This window comes from Tasmannia lanceolata, unplaced genomic scaffold, assembly GCF_043159265.1.
Source record: "Tasmannia lanceolata isolate RefF3 unplaced genomic scaffold, GAP_Taslan_0.1 ptg000006l, whole genome shotgun sequence".
Classification (NCBI taxonomy): domain Eukaryota; kingdom Viridiplantae; phylum Streptophyta; class Magnoliopsida; order Canellales; family Winteraceae; genus Tasmannia; species Tasmannia lanceolata.
Window position 1 is genome coordinate 48,106,505 of NW_027518683.1, and position 19,621 is coordinate 48,126,125.

At 39.7% G+C, this 19,621-nt stretch overlaps 1 protein-coding gene across 2 annotated transcripts in view; it reads right to left on the reverse strand.

The window, feature by feature from the left end:
• The window catches only part of LOC143880423 (UPF0481 protein At3g47200-like), a 146,690-nt gene extending 131,432 nt beyond the window's left edge, over nucleotides 1-15,258 (reverse strand). The window contains exons 1-2 of one of the 2 annotated variants that reach the window (XM_077383421.1): nucleotides 14,234-15,247; nucleotides 5,346-6,206 (exon numbers count right to left, since the gene is read on the reverse strand). In XM_077383421.1, coding sequence (XP_077239536.1) covers nucleotides 5,499-6,206; nucleotides 14,234-15,031 — 1,506 coding nt within the window. In that variant the 5' untranslated portion in view covers nucleotides 15,032-15,247 and the 3' untranslated portion in view covers nucleotides 5,346-5,498. Of the gene's footprint in view, nucleotides 1-5,345; nucleotides 6,207-14,233 lie in introns of those variants that run through there. The other variant, XM_077383419.1, reaches the window with a different exon arrangement.
• Between the last annotated feature and the right edge of the window lie 4,363 nt (nucleotides 15,259-19,621).

Below are 19,621 nucleotides of genomic sequence, written 5' to 3' on the forward strand. Positions count from 1 at the left end.
CCTTTTGGGAAAACCCTAAAGGACCACTTCTTGCAAAAATTAAAAACCCTAGCTATCTTCTTCAAGGGCTTTCAACTCTCACCTTCTCTAAGTTTTCTACTTGAATGTGAGATACCTTTCACTGATTTCTCTAGTGTGCCATTACATTAAATCTTCTAAGAGAGATCTTTATAGGGTGGTTGTTGTTGAAGTCACAAGCAAGAGTGTTTGTTGAGCTTCCTTATTTATATTTGCCTATTAAAGAGGCTTGAGAGCTTTTTCTTCTTTCATCTACCATTGTAAAGAGAGAGGGTCATTACCCTTGGTGAGTTTGAAGACTCGGTGAGTTTAAAGACTCGGATTTGTAAGGAGTCTTGATGCCGGGCGTTGTGTGGCCTTCGGATGGTGGATAACCTTGAGTGCAACCTCAAGAAGAGTGGAGTAGGTCTCTTTTGTGGACCGAACCACTATAAATCGTGGTGTTATTGTGGTGTGCCTTCTACTCTATCATGTCTTACATTCTTGCAATCACATTGGTAACACTCTAACTCTATTTGCATTATAAATACTTGCTTAGATAAGTGTTTCATTATTACTAAGAATAAGGGATTTAAAACGAGGATTTTCTAAACTACAATTTTTTAAACCTAATTCCACCCCCCCCCCCCTCTCAGGTTGCCTAGCTCATTTTCATTTGTGCATGATCGGATCGGATCGGATTGCCCGGGTGGATTTTCTCAACAATGTCATTATATATATATAGGATACTAGCATTTTTGGCCGTGCTATGATTGGGTGTAAAATAATGGGCCCACTCCATCAAAACATGAGATGTAGACCTGGCAAACAGGCGGGCCAGGCCAGTTTTGCGGGTCAAAATGACCCGGAAAATTTTACGGGTCACTAAGCTTGGATCCACACCCGGCCCGTACGGGCCGGGTCGACCCGCGGGCCACCCGGATTTTTGACATGTTCTTTAAGATTTTTTAATTTGTACAGGGATTTGCTAGCTACCTTCGCAACCCATTTAGGATGACTGTTTGAGAGATTTGTCTTATTGTCGCGTGGTGAAAACTGCAAAGATTGGCAGAAGTACGATTTGTGAAAAGGTGGCTAGCAATAAATAATAACCATGGGTACTAAGTTTTAAATGAGAAATTACGGAAAAATATACGCAAAGTAGAAAAATTACGAAAAAAAACCAAAAGAATGTTCTAAACTATGACAATTATGGAAAAAAATATGTAGAAAAAGAAAAAGTTATGACAATGACAGAAAACAATACATGTAAAAAGTAAAAGTTCCGACAATTATGGAATAAAGTGCCAAAAGGTGCCAAAATAAAACCTTTGCACTTCTCTACGGGCACCCGCGGGTCCACCTGGCCGGGCCCAGCTCTGACGGGCCGGGTGCACCCGCGGGTCAATTTCAAACGGGACACTAATTGGTGACCCAGACCCGTAATTTACGGGCGGGCCGGGTGGACCGTGGGTCCGGGTCACTTTTTGCCAGGTCCAATGAGATGTAAAACGGTGGATTCCACACAACGACTGGGCCTGGTGGTAAAATGGTGGTCCACACTCGTACTAATGCATGGGTGTAAAATGATTGGCCCAACTCTTGGTATGCATGAGGTGTGAAAAAAATAACCATAGCAAAAAATTACAGTAAATTTTTTTTTTTATGAAAAATGTTTTCCAAATGTAATCTCGAACTTACTTAGCCAGCGGCCGGCAACTGTTTTTCAAAAGTGTTTAGCCAGCAATCGACCTATGGATACCCCGTACCCGGCATTTGGTCCCTGCGCTTCTGATCGCCATATATTATCCCGACATTTCTTAACGCCGGCAAAAGTTTTCCCATCACTATTAGCCGGCGAAATAATAAACCCCGGCAATCGGCCACTCAATCATATGCCGGCGTTTATGGCTTGTTTGGCCGGCAGTAATGAAAACCGGCGAAAGTGTAGTTTGTTGTAGTGAAAGGAAAGCTAAACTAAAGGGAACCTTGGAAAAACCCAGCTACAAGGGTGCCCCATTGGATCCACTTGACCAACTGCATTTATAATGGCACTGAAAATGCAAAATCAAGTGAATAATTAACGCGGGTGATGTGGATCCAATGGGGTGCCCTAACAGTTGTGTTTTATAAGAGTGCCTTTCAATTTAGCATTCCCTTCATTTCATAATCGTAGTTAGCATAGTTAATGACAAAAAAGGGTATCCCAGAAAAACAAGTTTAAAATATCAGCCTAACAATGGATAATAAATAGCAAAAAAAAAACTATATTCTAAAAGCTGGATGGATGATTGAATTAGAAAGGGGCCTGATTCGGCCCAAACCGGTCCAACCATGGCCCATGATTCTTAAAATTAGAAGAAAATCATGACAGTACAAGAAAAACACCCAAAATCAAATAGCAACGTGCAACATGATTCTTGAAATCAAATAACGACTGTTGACTATGTCCATTGCTCATAGCACAAACAACGATGGAAAAAACAATCCATCGCTAGATATCATGGCAGGTTTTTCGATCAAAAAGACGGGTGTTGGGCAACAAGCATTTGCTAGTGAAAATCAGGTTTTAAAAGTCTCTCCAACATCCCATGATTTCTAAAACCTGGAAATATAGGAGGATCTGCTACTCTCTTGCTGATGGAAAGAAGAGAGAGAAGTAAAAAATGAGTAAAAAACGACCGCTAGTCCTCTTGTTCTCTTTTCTCTAACCCTCTTTTACACTGTTTTCAAACTAAAAACCTGGATTCTAAAATCCGCGTATCCAAATGGCCTAGTGTTCATAAATTTTAGGCATTTTTGATGATTAGTCCCTACATGGCAAAATAATTGCTTAATAGTCCCTAAGAAAAGCATATTTTCCAAGCAGTCCTACTTCTAAAAATTAATTGCTAAAAGGTCCCTAAAACTAACGTACGCCAATTTTCTCCATTTAAAATTTGAAAATGACAGTTTTAGGCCCCAACTCATTAGGGTTTCTTTCTCCCCCGTTGGATTTTCTATCCAATGGTTTCAATCAAAGGTTCGAATCAAGCCGTCTACATTTATTCCACGGCGAAGATTTGGTAACGCTTGTTTTAGCGGTCGAGATTAAGTCGTGAGCTTTGAAATTTCTAAAATGCCGTATTTGACTCTTTACTAAGAAACCCTAGATGCTTTCTAATTTATTGTTTCATATTGAATATTGACCGTTCGATAATTTTTCATTTTGGGGTCGCGATTTGTCTGCCTTTTTTAGTGGGTTCTCTTTTAGGTAAAGTTGGAACACGTGGATAATTAACTCTCCTTTTGGAGGATTTTTTGGCAGCTGCCTTTTGGACCGAGTCTCTTTAGGTCCTGTTTGGATTACAAGAAAAACATTTCCTGTGGAAAAAATTTCCCAGAGAAATAATATGAGCATTGACTTGTTTAGAGAGAGATCATTATACGTTGAAGGCCCCTAAAGAAAACTTGAATTGCATTAGCGACTTTTTTTTCCTGTGTGATCAAACAATTAAAAATCAAGCAATTCCTGAAAAGTTTTTCTTTTCAAAACTTTTCAAGAAAGTTCAAGTAATTCAAGCAGGGCTTTCCTTAGGCGATGAGCTCGGTTTGTATTGTATCAATTTTCCGGGAGAGATTGCAAAGAAAAAATATTTCTAAGTCTCCATAAGGATACATGAACAATCCTAGATTTTACAAGCTAAAACCTGATTTTTATAAGCTAAAGGCTGTATTTTATAAGTTAAAACCTGGATTTTACAACCTTTGAAATGCACACTAGGGGTGCAACTCAAGTCGGTCGGGTTGAGGCCAACCAGACCTGACCCGAGGAACCCATTTTTCCAACCCAAACCCGACCTGACTCGAATAACCCATTTTTCCAACCCGACCCGACTTCAACATTACCCAACCCGAGTGTTTAAGCTTAAAAAACTAAAAAATTATAAAAAAAAATTGGGTTTCACTCGGATCGGGTTGCCATACCCTCAACCTGAATCCGACCCGAACCCAACCTGGGTTGGTAAAAGTCAACCGGAACCGAACCGGATGATCTGGACAGTTCACTTGATAGGCTCTACATAAAATAAGAATTAAGTACCCTTCGCATGATCTCGACCGACCAATTGATTGGCTTCTGCCAAATTTGTAACATGTATCATCTATGGTACATCCTGCTAGGCGGACATTCCAGATCATCTGATTGATAATGGGCCATTCGTTTGATGATGTAAACTGTTCATTTGATGGGCCACCACTCCAATAAGATGTAACCCGTTAAATCATGCACCTTCTTAGGATGATCCTAATCCTCTGATCTGATTAGAGACTCCACATTATAGAAACCTCCACAAATGGAGGTTAGGATAATCCTATGGAGATGATTTAAAATGATATAAACCATTCATTGATTTGATGGGCCACCGCTCAAATAAGATGCAACCCATTAAATGACCTCCTTTAGGGTGATCCTAACCCTTCTATCTGTAAAGAGAATCCACAATATAAAAACCTCAACAAACGGAGGGTTAGGATCATCCTATGGAGATGATTTAAAATGATCTAAACAGTTCATTTGATGGACCACCACTCAAATAAGATGCAACCCATTAAATCATCTCAGGATGATCCTAACCCTCCAATCAGAAAAAGAAACTCCACATTATAGAAACCTCAACAAACAGATCCTATGGAAATGATTTGAAGTTAAAAAAAAAACATATACCTCAAGAAAAAAAAAAAAAAAAAAGCACCTTGCAAAAAGAGAGATTGAATCTTACTAACAGTTTCTTCATATAAATCAATGAATGGAAAACCAAACGAATTCTGATATTTGTTTTTTGGAGTGACGTCCATAAATAAAAGACAAAGGAAGGAACTCTAATAGTCTAATCCATAAAGCAATAAATACAGATTAAAAAGGGTTAACTCAATGGTAATGTTGTTTTTTTTTTTGTAAAGGAATCCTGATATTATAAGAGCATATTTTAGGAAGAGATAAGAAATAGGAAATAATCCCCAAGTTTTAGGTTTCCTATTTGAGAAAGAAAAGGGAGAAGAAAATTTTGCATTCCCTATAGGATGATTCGCACCCCTGTAAAGTGAATTGCCGACAAAAAAGCGACAAAAAGCGTCAGACTTCAACGCTTTTAGACGTCAATTTGGGCGAGAATCATCCTATAAGGGGTGCGAATTTATCATCAAATAGGAGACAATCCTGAAATTTTATTTTTTATGCCTTTTTGAATGAGGATGCCATAAAGAGTGAAACCCCCATCCTGTTATATTAATATATTATAATAGATAGATAGATAGGTAACCGTCTCCTTTTCCTATTTTACTCCCATTTTATTTGTCTTTTCCTTAAATAATTGAATTTCCATCCCCTTTAACTTTTATTGAAAATGAAGTCCTATTCGGGAAATGATAATGCAGAAGATACATGATCTGAAGACCAGAGAGAGAGTCAGTAGCCAAAAAAAAAAAAACACAGAGATGCGAAAAGACAAATAAAAATGCCACTATCCCATGGATGTGGGAGGGATAGCAGATTCATTTGGATTTGTATTAGAGTGGCTGGCATAGTAAGTCTGAGCACTGGTGAGGGCCAATAGAGCTGCTGCAACCAAGAGAGAGATGAGAGTCCAAGGGTTCTTGAAGTATTTATTGACTAGAATGGTAAACGAATCCTTAACAAATCGTTTGCACTTTATCTTCCAGTTATCTCTGTACTTCTTGTGGTATTCCTGCAACGACTCCATCACCTGGGTCAGATTACTTTCCGGATCGATTCGAATGCCATTTCCAAGCTGCCGAAAGAACTTCACCACTTGTACCTGGTTCTCATGTGAGTTGTGGAGTATCCTGTAAGACGCAAGCAATTTCTCATCCTTAGCTGATCGAATAAGGGTGCTCATGAGAAACATGTAGGAAATCACTTGGTATCCTGCTCTGGAGTGAAGGCGCTCATAGGCAATGAAATTCAGGAACATGGTTTCCATTATATCATTCACGTCAAGACGGGGGAGGCTGAGAATACCGTTGTTGAATTCAATGTCATTGATGCCAATATCGTCTACCATCACGAACTTAACTCCGGCCTCATGAAGTTCTGTCGCAGGACAGGGGGAGATCAATCGGAAGCCCTTTTCGGTTTGAGTTGGAGTTGGGAGTGGTTTTCCAAGCAGTTCCTCTCTCAACTGGGCCAGAAAGTGAGGGGTGGCTGTGGACTTCAATGGGAACAAAGCTTGTGATAGTTAAGACATTGAATTGATTATCCAGACTCCCACTCACTTCACTAAACAGGTTTTTGATTGGTTCTTGAAAGAAAAAGCTAATTAAACAGGTGTAAAATGAAGAGAGGATTGTCATCTTTAAAACAAAGGAATGGAAATATCATTTCAATGTTATTACTAAATTTAAAACAAATGAATTATATCGTTTCAAAGTTATTACCAACTTTCAAACAAATGAATGCAAATAAAGAACGACTAACCATAAAGTCTCTATTAGAGTCAGTGGTAAAAGGCATCGGCTGTCTCCTAGGGGGCACCGTCAATCTTATGAATCTTTACGAGGCAAGTAGGCAACCAACCAACCTAAACCGACCATCCCATGCATAAGATAAAGAGGACTACAAAAAAATAAAATAAATCAATCTCCTAGGTTTTCATGGCCGAACTGTAAACCAAGTTTGATGGATCAAGGGCTTCCGATCATCGGATTAATGGGTTCACAACATTTGCCCAAAACGGTTATACTTCAAATCAACGGTGTTCTAGATATATTGTTGGAATTATAAACGTAAATCTCTAATATCGAATATTTAATGAATAATACCTTTTGTATATATTGCTTAAGTAACTAAACTAATTGTTAGGGATAAAATTGGTATCTACCATTGATGAACGACACGTGGCATCCCCAAATAATTGGAAACCGACCTACGGATAGTGGAATAAGATATTATCCTCCCCTTATAAATAGCGACGTTCGTAATTAGGAAACTGCCCCTCAAAGAGGTAACATACCTTGAGTGGTGGCTTCTTAAAAAAGGAGTCTCATTAATAATAAACTTACTTATATGAGGAGATGTGATATCTATTAAAAAGAGATATGAATCTATCTCCCGGGAAAGTCGACCAATTAGGAAAGACTCCCAAAATAATAAACTTATAAACATTATGGACCTTATTCTTTATAAAAGGAGACCCTAACCTTCATAATGGAACTACGTTAGACTTGATCCTCAAAGAAGGGGTACGTAGGCGGCTTGTAAAGACCAAGTTCAGTCTCAAACCTTCTCCATCAAATGCTGTTGGTAACACTTCTGTACTTCATCCCCTTCCCTTCAATTCACCTGTGATTCCGATTTCTAGCTAAATATTGTAGTATCATAACTCTGGTCTTCTTAATATCTTTCTGTGAGTGCAAGTTGCTTACAGGAACAACTCTATCACCGCTAGATCGTATAGAGCGGATTTCGGCATCATCAGATTGGCGCCCTCCGTGGGCCACCATGACAAATTCGAGATCAAAAACTCGAAATCAGTCGCCAACCCACAAGGCGAAGGAGTAATGACCAAGAGTCAAGAACAGGCTATAATCCCCGAGAATCAAGTTCCGGAGGAAACGCCTAATAACGAAGATATCACTCCAGTCACTATGACCACGTCGACTTGCGTCACAAGTTGGTGATGTTTCTACTGCCCTTCAAGAAATATTAAGACGATTGCCACCCCCTCCACCAATGGCTCAAAACATCAATGATTCCCCATTAATTGCGGAGGTGAGAAATCTGAGGAACTCACCCTTAGAAGAAGAGCAGGATGAAACGGCCGAGGGCAGAAACCCTCGTAGTCGAAGGCCAATAAATCACCGACCTTCTGCTTCGATACTAGCCCCAGATCTAATTACGGGAACGAAGAAGCGAACGACCGACGGGCACCGGAATTAACCTTTAGGCCTTTTCCGACTCAAATCAACGTTCCACAGCGGGTCAATAGCGTAGGAAACCTGAACCAAGCGCAAGACAAGCCCATCATAATTTAAGAAACGGAATTCACGTGCTATTCAGGACTCCTCGCCAAACCTCAACGACAAGTTAGGGAGATGCAGCGTCACATTAAGAAACCTTATGAGCCGGATCTCCTGACTGAATGGGAGAATGAGGTACAATCGCCATTCGTAGAAGTTATAGCACAGGCTCAATTGATACCAAAATTGGACTTACCAAGGCTTGATCTCTACGATGGTGCGTCAGATCCATTGGAATACCTGCAGGCTTACCGGAGGGCGATGGAATTTAAAGGCGCTAACGACACAGTCATGTGTCTCGCCTTTTCTTCATATTTGAAAAGAGCAGCGAATAGTTGGTACGACCGCTTTAAACCTAACTCCATATCTTCTTTTTGAGAGTTAGGTAGGGAATTTGTGACGTACTTCGCCAACAGTCGGCCACAGAAAAAACCTGTTGACGCAGTCCTCGCTCTCCGTCAAGGGAATGATGAATCCTTACGATCTTTTATAGGTCGGTTCAGGGGTGAATTATCACAAATCAAGGACCCTAATCATGAGATGGTTAGAGCAGCGATGAAATCAACTGTCCACGATAGGGATCTCAAGGTAGCCGTGAATATCGACCCTCCCCGAGATCTCGAGGAGCTAATGGCGGCAGGAGACAAATATGTTAACAATGAAGAATCTTTCACCATGGAAAGAGAATTAGAGCTCACCAAAGCTCCGGAAAAGAGGAAGGAGGAGGTTCATTCAAACAATAGTCAGGGAAAACCTCCTCGATCCGACAATAGGCAGCCACAATCTGGTAGCCGAGCTCTCTCGCAACAGTTTAAAAGGTACAACTACACCCATTTAAATACGTCTGTTGCAAATGTCCTTTACGAAATTCGAGGAAAGGAGGATCTCCAATGGCCGCCCAAGCTGAAAGGTAGCGGTCGAAAATGCAATACTAGTAAATATTGCCATTTTCACGGTGACCACGGCCACACTACAGATGATTGTTATAACCTAAAAAATGAAGTTGAAAGGCTGGTAGGGCAGGGCGTGTCGATAAATACTTGTTGAACTCGAAGCATAATTGACCTTCTCATAAACCCGAGCTTCCAAAGACGGTCATCATCGCCAGGGGATTGGCATCAGGAGGACCAACAATTTCTGGACAGTCATGTTCATTCAAAGTCATTGTTTTGTCTTTTGTTAAGTCAGATGTGGAGCCCATTGAGGCGCGTCTATAATCATCAATGTATTTGAAATTTCCAATTCAATAAAGATTTGATTCCTGTGTTACCATTATTCTTATGATTTACTCTTAGATCTAATGTTTAAATAACTAAAGACACCCTTCTCGGATGAGAATGCGGACGAAATTTTCCTTGAGATTTGAAAAAGGTCAAACAAGAGGAAGAGCGTCGAGCATAGCCACTCAAAGAAGAAATCGAAGCCATCGATAGTGGTATCGAAATCTGGAACTCGAAAAAGATGGATTGGTAAAACTTTACCTCTCGAGAAGCGCAAAGAATTGATAAACCTATTTAGAGGGGTTTGAGGTAGTCTTACTTGATCCTATAAGAATAAACCAGGTGAATGCCTGTCGTGATGCAAAGCAAGACTCTATCAGCTTTAGACACGTAGTCAAAAGCAGAAATTTTAAAGAGATGAACATCAGACATCTAGTGGAGCTAATGATGAGTTGAGAGAAGACTTTTAGAAAATGAAGTCATAGGTTTGAACCCTAAAAGAATACTTGGGCTGTATGTTTTGATGAGATTCCAAGTTGGAATATTTCATGAGTAGGGACAGATCTTATGTCCAAAAGAAAGAGAACATTCGAAATAAAGAAAGTACGAGAGAAAGACAAAGAGGAGAAGGGAATCTGTTCATGTGTCAGCTCCTTAGAAAAATCAAAGACCCAGATGATAGAGTCGATGTGATAGATTGCATATGAGAATCGTCTTTACCATTTGGAGACTTTTGAGAGTTGCAGAGTCTTGAACATAAATTCAAAATCTTTGAGACAAGTGTAAGTTGAGTGGAATATTGTGGTTGAAGTCTTGCCAGAAAAATCATCAGACTCTTCGACAAAAATATTCAAAGTCTTTGAACCTTAAGCAAAAGAGCTTGCAAGTCAAGACATCAGGAGGCCATCCTTGGACGTTTGAGCCTTTATTAGCAAAAATCCTAATGTTTTAAAATCCATTTGTGAACCATTTGAGCCAAAAGATTAAAACTAAACAATTTTTTCAAACACATAATAAACCATGGGCATTTTTTTAAGAGTTTGAACTACGTTATGACCTAATCCTCACATTTTCAGGGGTACGTAGGCAACCTGGCTTGTCATAAGATAACCATTTACAACTTTCAACTAATCAAAATAATTTTTGATCATCTTTGCCTTCATGACCATAAGATAACCATTTACAACTTTTAGAGTTCCACCATCTCCAGTAAACAGACATCCACTAGTGTCTAAACCACCAAAAGAAATCAAATTTTTCTTCAGCTTTGGAACATGTCTAACTCCTGTCAAGGTTCTAATGGTCCCATCATACATCTTTAAATTTACTGTGCTTATCCCAGCTGTCTCGAAAGAATTGTCATTCCCCATCAAAACCGAGCTATCATTCTACTACTCATATGTAGAGAACAAATGTCTATGTAGGCACATATGAAAAGAACATCCTGTATTAAGGATCCACACGTCATGATAACAATCAATACCTGATGAGCTAGTGAGCACCTTACCGTAGTATTCATTTGAGTTTTCTTCTGCTACACTTGCTTGTTCTGAAGCCTCTCCTTGCTTCTTTTCCAGATCTTCCTTATGTTTTCGACATTCTTTCTTTACATGCCCAATTTATGGCAATAGAAACACTTTATCTTGCCTTTCCCTGTTTTCAATTTTGACCTAGACTTGCCTTGATTACTCCCTTTCTCCTATTCTAGTGGTATACCTCTGAAAACCTGCTTGCTTCTCACCCGTAGGCCTCTTTCTTATCTCATTAGAAGGTAGACCAACAGTGACGTCATCTAGCTTTATAGTATCCTTATCATAAAGTAGTGTTGTAACCAAATGTTCATACAATGGAGGTAGAGAAGTCAATAAAATCAAGGCCTTGTCTTCATCATCAATTCTCACATCAATATTCGATAATTGACAAATTATCTTATTATAGGCATTCAAATGTTCTATCACTTCAGTCCCTTCCTTCATATTCTAGGTGTAAAATTGTTGTTTCAAATACAACCTGATTGTAAGAGACTTTGTGATATACAAGCTCTCAAGTTTAACCACATATCTGCTGTAGATTTCTCATACATGACATGGTATTTGACATCATTTCCCACGATAAGCGAATAGAGCTCATAGCCTTCAAATCCATGTCATCTGAGAAATCGTCTGACATATCTACAGGCTTCTTCGTCTTCCCTAACAATGCTTTATGTAATCATTGTTGAACTAACAAAAAACGAAGATTGACTTGCCACAAATTAAAATTGTTCTTCTTGTCAAATCTTTCAACTTCAAACTTTACACTAGAAACCGTCACCGCCATTATAAAACCAAAGCTTTGATACCACTTATTGAAAAATTGAGGCACAAAATCAGACCTCTACGGTGGCCCGTTAACAATCTGAACACGAAAGTGTGTTCCTGGTATTACGTGTTAACAATACACAACGTTTCCAAAGTAATACAAAAGCCCAAAGCTTTCTCCAGATAAATGAGAAACAATATCTACGCCGTCTAGGTTCTAAGCTCTTTCGCTTCCTAAAATAGCCTTGCTTCTTCTTCTTTCTTCATTTTTCCTTCACCCAAGAGAGATCCAAAACTCTTCTTTCTTCATTTTTCCTTCACCCAAGAGAGATAAAAAACTCTTCTTCTTCATTTTTCCTTCACCCAAAAGAATGCCCAAGAAGAACCAGCGATGGCATTTTCACTTTTCTGTAAAAATCCAACTCTGACTTTTTTCTTTTTCTCTTGGCTGTAGTTGTACCCTCTTTTGCCTTGAAGACCCAAAGCGTAAAACGTTACTCGATCTTCAATTTTCTTTAAAACCCAACTCTGCCTTTTTTTTACTTTTTCTCTCCCGGTTGTAGTTATTTCGAGTTGTACGCACTTTTGCCTTGAAGACCCAAAGGTTAAAATATCACCCAATAACGTTTTTCAAAGTCATACACAAAGCGTATTTGGGTTAAGGGATGAATGGGGATTTCCCATATGAATAGGATGCTATTAAAATCTCAAGGTAACCTATTGAGGAGTTTTTATATGATGCCCGACCATCAAAATTACAAGAGCAAGAGACAAAACTATGCCCCTTGATTTTTTTATCTAAGTGGGAAGTCAAAAAAGGTGGTTTGACCAGAATCAATAATCAAGGGGCAGAGTTTTGCCACCCTGCCCTTGTAATTTTGAGGGTCAGCCACCACATAAATTCTCACCTATTGAGATAGGAAACTGCGTTTGCAAGTAACTGCCTTGAAAATTCAAGGACCCTAAGCATACTCAAATCCTAATCCTACCTAGACACAACCATGGTTTTAACGGTCATTTATTTCGACCGTAATTTTGGTTTTTCCAAAATTTGACCCAATTTTTTTTTTAATATTAATATTATATTTCACCGAAATTTTAGTAATTTCGGCAGAAATTTAATATTGAATAAAATATTAGTTTCGGGTTTTGTACAAGATTTCGACCGAAATTTCAAAATTTCGGTCAAAATTTCAAATTTTCAGGGTCCGAAACCGCTACCGAAACCAAAATTTTAAGCCTTGGACACAACTACTTAGTCTACTCTACGCACTAGGATTCTTAACAATTATTGAAAAAAACCCTTATCAGCTATCGAGTACCTGTCAGTTTTTCAAGGAGCCCAACCTTATGCGGCACGTCAGAGGCCCACATTGATGAGGTGGTAAAAGGAGCCTGGAGGGCAAATTGTACTCACCTTCAATAATTTGGCCATGATGCACAGGGAGCGGTCATCTCATCCCCTATGCCCACTTGGGAGTCCACATGAGTCAGCAAAACTCCCTTGTTTAAAAAAAAAACTCATAAAAAAAAATCTCTCTTGTTTAAAACCCTTTTAAACATGTTTTTTTGGCCACCTTTCCAATTTTACCCAATCATATTTTGTAAGTGACAAAAGTCTAAACTCATTTTCTTGTGTTTCCAATTTTTCACTCGGATTTTTTTTCAACCAATGCCGTATTAAACTCGAATTTTTGCCGTCCCCTGTTTTTTTCCGAACCACGTTTCACTATGGGTGTCGACATATCATTTTCCTTTTATATATGGTTCCATTTCTTTCTACAAAAAATGGGCGTAAAGAGCTGTCTACATCTCATTTTCCTTTCCATACGGTGTCGGAAAATGGGTACGTGTAAAACAAACTTTATGCCAACTTTTATGTGAACAAATAGCCATAAGACAAACTTTATGTCCATTCATAAGTAGAAAATAGGCGTAAAAGAAATTTTATGCCCGTTCATTATTTAAGTGAAAAGACAAGCATAAAACAAATTTTATGCAGTCTTCAAGTCGAAAAATTGGGTGTGAAATTTGTTTTTCACCCATTTTTAGTCGAAATAAGCGGAGCCTGCCATGTCCGGCAGCTAGAAATTTTTTTTGGGAGATGATTTTTTCGCACCGCTGTAGGATAAGAAGCACCCATTTTAACATGAATTGTGGGCAGACTTTAACGCTCTTTGACTTCAAATCACGTCAGATGGGGAAAAAATATCGGCCCGGAAGTGATATATCTGCCCATTTTGATTACTTCGGACAGCCAGCAGCAGTGTATGAATGACTATAGATGGGCTGATGTCCTTCACGTCAGAAGAGTTCAATGGGGTTGAATGCCACTGGCCTTGCCGTACAAAGTAATAAAAAAGGGCAGATATATCACTTCCTTTTGTTTTTCTTCATAATAAATTAGTGCCTCCAAGTGGTGAGAGAGGAGTACAGAGGAGTAGAGCTTGTGGGAGAAGAAGAGTCTTGAGAGGACACGAATAAATTGAGGGTGGATGTGGCTAAAAAGTCAGGAAAAACTGCAAAAGTCCATATTTTGAGTGGGGTTTTTTGTTCTCTGGTTTTTCAGGCTTTTTATCTCCCTCTCCTCTCACTCTGTCCATCTCCTATATATCCCTCCCTCACCATTGGGATATTCCAGGAAAAAGAATTCACATATGGTGCTGAAAGTTAAAGAAAATTGAAGCAAGTCATACAGACCTCGTCTCTCTTTGTACCACTTTCAACAGCTAGCAAAATCTTAGTAACCAGTAAAGGCAGCTGGTTTTCAAGCATCATCGTGTCTCGCCTAATGGAGGGAGCGATGATGGAGCTGCCATGAAAGCTGAAAATGGGGTCTGTGCCAGAATAGTCGTTCTTCTTCCGCTCTAATACTCTTCCAAACTCGATATAGAAACATCCGTCCACCAGCATCAGTTTCAAGAATTTGGCTGAATCATTCCACGCCTCATGAAGCCGCTCATAAGAGCTTCTCAGTTGTTTCTCCACTTCCTCTAATGCCCTCTTGTAATCTTCCTCGGCCTTCTTTGATCTCTTGATAAACTGATGGAGAGATCTTTGCTTGTGCTCTTCTAATGGCATCAAGTGTGATTTCTCATGATGGTAGGGTCCTATGGACACTATCTGTGGTTCGTAGGCCTCTGTATTTAGCCGTTTTATCCATTCCGGTACCATATAAATCGACCTCTCCCTCAATATCTCCTCCTCCTCTATCTCGGTGACTGGCGCCACCATCACCGGCGCGATCGCTCCCGGCACGACCTCGTGGACCTCCTCTATCTCTGTGACTGGCGCCACCATAACCGGCGCGTTTGCCCCCACCACTACCTCGTCGACCTCCTCTATCTCGGTGACTCGCGCCACCATCACCGGCGCCACCACATCCTCCGGTTTCTCTTCCTCATCTCCACGAAAATTGTTAGGGAGGATTTGGTTCTCAATATCGGCTACCAAGTTACTTTTCTCTCCTGTTAGTAATCCTTCCTCCACCGTCTTCATGGCTTGAAACCCACAAGGTCATACCAGCTGCTTAATCATTCTTTCTTCTGATTCTTCTAACTGCTGAGGTAGCATTTTCCTCCCGTTTTCTCAAGTCAATTTCATGATTTGGTTTCAATGTTGGTGGGGCTCTCGGTGTAGAATTTTATAAGAAAAGGAATAGAAGATGTGTTGAAGAATAAAAGATTAAATAAGGCCATCTCCAACAGGGTTGTTTCCCAAGGTTGTTTCCCAAGGTTTAAAAATCCTTGATAATAAAAGTCCACATGTAGTGGAAGCAAACCTTAAAAAGGGTAAAGTATGAAAGTGTAAATATTGTCATCTCCAACAGCTTTAAACTTTTGGAATAATTGGTTGGCTTCCAAAAAAAAAAAAAATTTCGAAAAAAAATGTAAAAAGGGTAGTTGACTTCCCTTGTTTGCTAATTGCTATATTATGATGTGAGTTCAAATTCACTACAATGGCATTTTAGAAACTAACGAGTTATTCATTAAATTCAAAAATTCCTTATTTAATTCAAACAATGCGTTTTTTTTTTTTTTTTAATTATTCATAATTTTTTAAATAGTAAAAAATTATTTCTCTTTATATCTAAGGGCTAGGATCATCATTTGGAAATGGTTTTTAGGGACACCACCTATTTACGATGTGGTCTATCAAATTGCGTTAGTAGCCGTAGAGGGGGGAGGGGGATTATCAGCGCCCTTGTTAAAACCTAAATATAAAATCTCACATTCACACGATTTGTGTTTGGAAGCAAGAGTGGCTTGGGTGTGTGTGAGAGAGAAGAAAAAGAAAGTTTTTTTTTCTTAGGTATTTTCTCTTGGGTACTTTTTCTTGGGTTTTTTCTCGGATATTCTCTTGTGGGTTTTCTCTTGAGTTACTCTTGGTTGCCATCTTGAATTGAGAAGCAGGGAAAGGGTTGCGAATTTGTGGGTTTGAAACTAATCCATTGTAGTCCTTGTATTTTGTTTTTCTCATAGTGGAAGATCGTGTTTCTCGCCCGTGAAGTAGGCTTGGCCGAACCACGTAAAATCTTGGTGTTCATCTTGTGGCTTGTTTGTTATTTTTATTTTTCCATTAATTTGTGCACGATCGGATCGGATTGTCCTGGCAGATTTTCTCAACAAGTGGTATCAGAGCCGTGGTTGGAGCGATCGTCGAGGCCGGGTGGAGTGATCGTGAGTGTTGTGGTTGGATCACAGTTAGAACGATCTTTAGAGTAGAAAGATTGTCCAAGAAAGATTCTCGTTCGAGGTGGAGCAATACACCGAGAAGTGCGAAGTAATCTAAGCTGACGATAGAATCAAGTTCTACTGAATTTAACATTGACAGATTTGACGGAAAGGGAAGTTTCACCCTATGGCAGATGAGGGCGAAGGACATCCTAGTTCAACAAGGCTCGGCTAAGGCGTTAAAGGGAAAGGATGGGAAGCCATAGAAGATGACAGATGCCGAGTGGTAAGACATTAAGTCGAAGGCGGTCACCACAATTCGACTATATCTGGCAGATAGCGTTATGTTTAATATTATTGAAGAAGAAGATTCTCCTAAATCATGAGAGAACTTGGAAAAGCTTTATATGTCAAAAAGCTTGGCCAACAAGTTGTATCTGAAGCGGTAATTTTATGGGCTGAAGATGCAGGAAGTGGGGATATTCTGGAACACATTACGGTGTTCAACGGGCTTGTGGATCAGCTCCATAAGGTTGACGAAAAGTTGAAGGAAGAAGATAAGGCCCTTTTGTTTCATACTTCACTTCCTGATTCGTATGACAACCTGGTGACGACTTTGTTGTATGGTAAGGATAATAAAATTAGAGGAAGTCACGGCGTCACTCTTATCAAATGAGATGTGGAAGAAATCTGTTCTTGGTGGAAATGAAGAGCATGAGTTGATTGTTCATGATGGGAATCAAAGAGAAAAGTCATCTGACAGGAGATTAGGAAAAGACAGGACAAGATCCAGGGTCGGCGGAAAGGGTGTGCAGTGTTACCATTGCAAGGAATATGACCACATTAAGCGGGATTGTTCAAAGCGAGCTGACCGGACAGACAATGGTGCTACGAATGTTGTCGTGGCGGTAACGGATGAGCAGGGTGAAGAGTTAGGAGAAGTTCTCACAGTCTGCACAAGTAATCAAACTTCTCCTCATGATGAGTGGATTTTAGATTCAGGGTGCTCTCTTCATGTATGCTCCATGAGGGAATATTTAGAGATATTCCAGGAGACAAGGGCGGGTGTTGTGTCCTTAGGTGATAGGTCTACTTGTGACGTCACGGGAGTTGGGACGGTGAAGATCAAAATGCTTGATGGAGTGGTTCGTACTTTGGGTGGTATGGCATATGTCCCAAAGCTACAGAAGAATATAGTATCTCTTGGTCGATTGGACTCTAGGGGTTGCAAGTTTTCAGCTGCGGGTGAATCCATGAAAATCGCACGCGGCTGTATGGTTCTGATGAAAGGAGATGAGTGTCGTGGATTATACCGTCTGGTCGGAACACAGTGACTAGTGTTCGTAAGATCTCGATGGGCTGTTAGAAATATGGTAATTGTGTGCACGCACGTGTCTCTTTCGCAGTTGGTGCAGAGACAGGTTTCCAGGTTGTAGATGATGGTGAGAAGGTGACAGTACCTGCGTTGGGGAGGATTGGTCGAGATCCCTCTCCAAGGTTGACTGGATGAGTCAACGGGTTGGCTACACATGTGCATTGGCCGTGTTGGTCGAATCAGGATGAGTCAGAACTAGGATGATTCGAGGGTGTGTAGCTAAACTTCGAAAGGTCAATGGTGGTTTGCGGCGACAGCGGATCGGTGGATACATCAACAGAAAAACTTCAGGTGGCTGGAAAATAAGCAAAGGTAGAGATTGTTGGAAAGTTACCTTATTTCCCACCACACGGTAGTTGCTTGGGTGGGAAGGCAAGGACACAAATAGAAAGTCTTTAGTTTAGGTTTTGTTAAACCTAAATATGAAATCTCACATTCACACAATTTGTGTGTGGAAGGAAGAGTGGCTTGGGTGTGTGTGTGTGTGTGAGAGGGAGAGAGAGAGAGAGAGAGAGGGAGGCAGATCGAAGAAAGTGTTTTTTTCCTGGGGTTTTCTCTTAGGTATTTTCTCTTGGGTATTTTCTCTTGGATTTTTTCTTGAGTTTTCTCTTATGGGTTTTCTCTTGAGTTACTCTTGGTATACGGTGTTGGATTAAAATATCCGCCTAACAATGGATAATAAATAGCCAAAAAAAAAACTATATTTTAAAAACTGGATGGATGATTGAATTAGAAAGGAGCCTGATTCGGCCCAAACCGGTCCAACCATGGCCCATGATTCTTAAAATTAGAAGAAAATTAGAAGAAAATCATGACAGCACAAGAAAAACACCCAAAATCAAATAGCAACGTGCAACATGATTCTTAAAATCCAATAACGACTGTTGACTATGTCCATTGCTCACAGCACAAACAACGATGGAAGAAACAATCAATCGCTAAATATCATGGGAGGTTTTTCGATAAAAAAGACGGGTGGTGGGCAACAAGCATTTTGCTAGTGAAAAAAGAATTTGTGAGGTATAATAAGTTCCGTCGCTGAATATTTTAATAAATAATTTATTTACTATCTATAGTCACAGATAATTTTTGTTTCTATTGGGTGTTTTGGCCGTTTGGATACGTGGATTTTAGAATCCAGGTTTTTAGTTTGAAAACAGAGTAAAAGAGGATATGCATCAAGTTGTTGGATGTTGTCGATCCTGGTAGCGATTTTTGGATTTTAAGCAAGAAAATCAGGTTTTAAAAATCTCTCCTACATCCTATGATTTCTAAAACCTGGAAATATGGGAGGATCTGCTACTCTCTTGCTGATGGAAAGAAGGGAGAGAAGTAAAAAATGAGTAAAAAATGACCGCTGCTCCTCTTGTTCTCTTTTCTCTAACCTTCTTTTACACTGTTTTCAAACTAAAAACCTGGATTCTAAAATCCGCGTATCCAAACGGCCTAGTGTTCATAAATTTTAGGGATTTTTTATTATTAGTCCCTACATGGCAAAATAATTGCTTAGTAATCCCTAAGAAAAGCATATTTTCCAAGCAGTCCTACTTTTGAAAATTAATTGCTAAAAGCCCTAAAACTAACATACGTCAATTTTCTCTATTTAAAATTTGAAAATGACAGTTTTAGGCCCCAACTCATTAGGGTTTCTTTCTCCCCCGTTAGATTTTCTATCCAATGGTTTCAATCAAAGGTTCGAATCAAGCCGTCTACATTTATTCCACGGCGAGGAATTGGTAACACTTGTTTTAGCGGTCGAGATTAAGTCGTGAGCTTTGAAATTTCTAAAATGCCGTATTTGACTCTTTACTAAGAAACCCTAGATGCTTTCTAATTTACGGTTTCATATTGAATATTGACCGTTCGATAATTTCACATTTCATCCAATAGTGATCCAAGGGCCGCGATTTGTCTGCCTTTTTTAGTGGGTTCTCTTTTAGGTAAAGTTGGAACACGTGGATAGTTATCTCTCCTTTTGGAGGAATTTTTGGCAGCTGTCTTTTGGAACGAGTCTCTTGAGGTCCTGTTTGGATTGCAAGA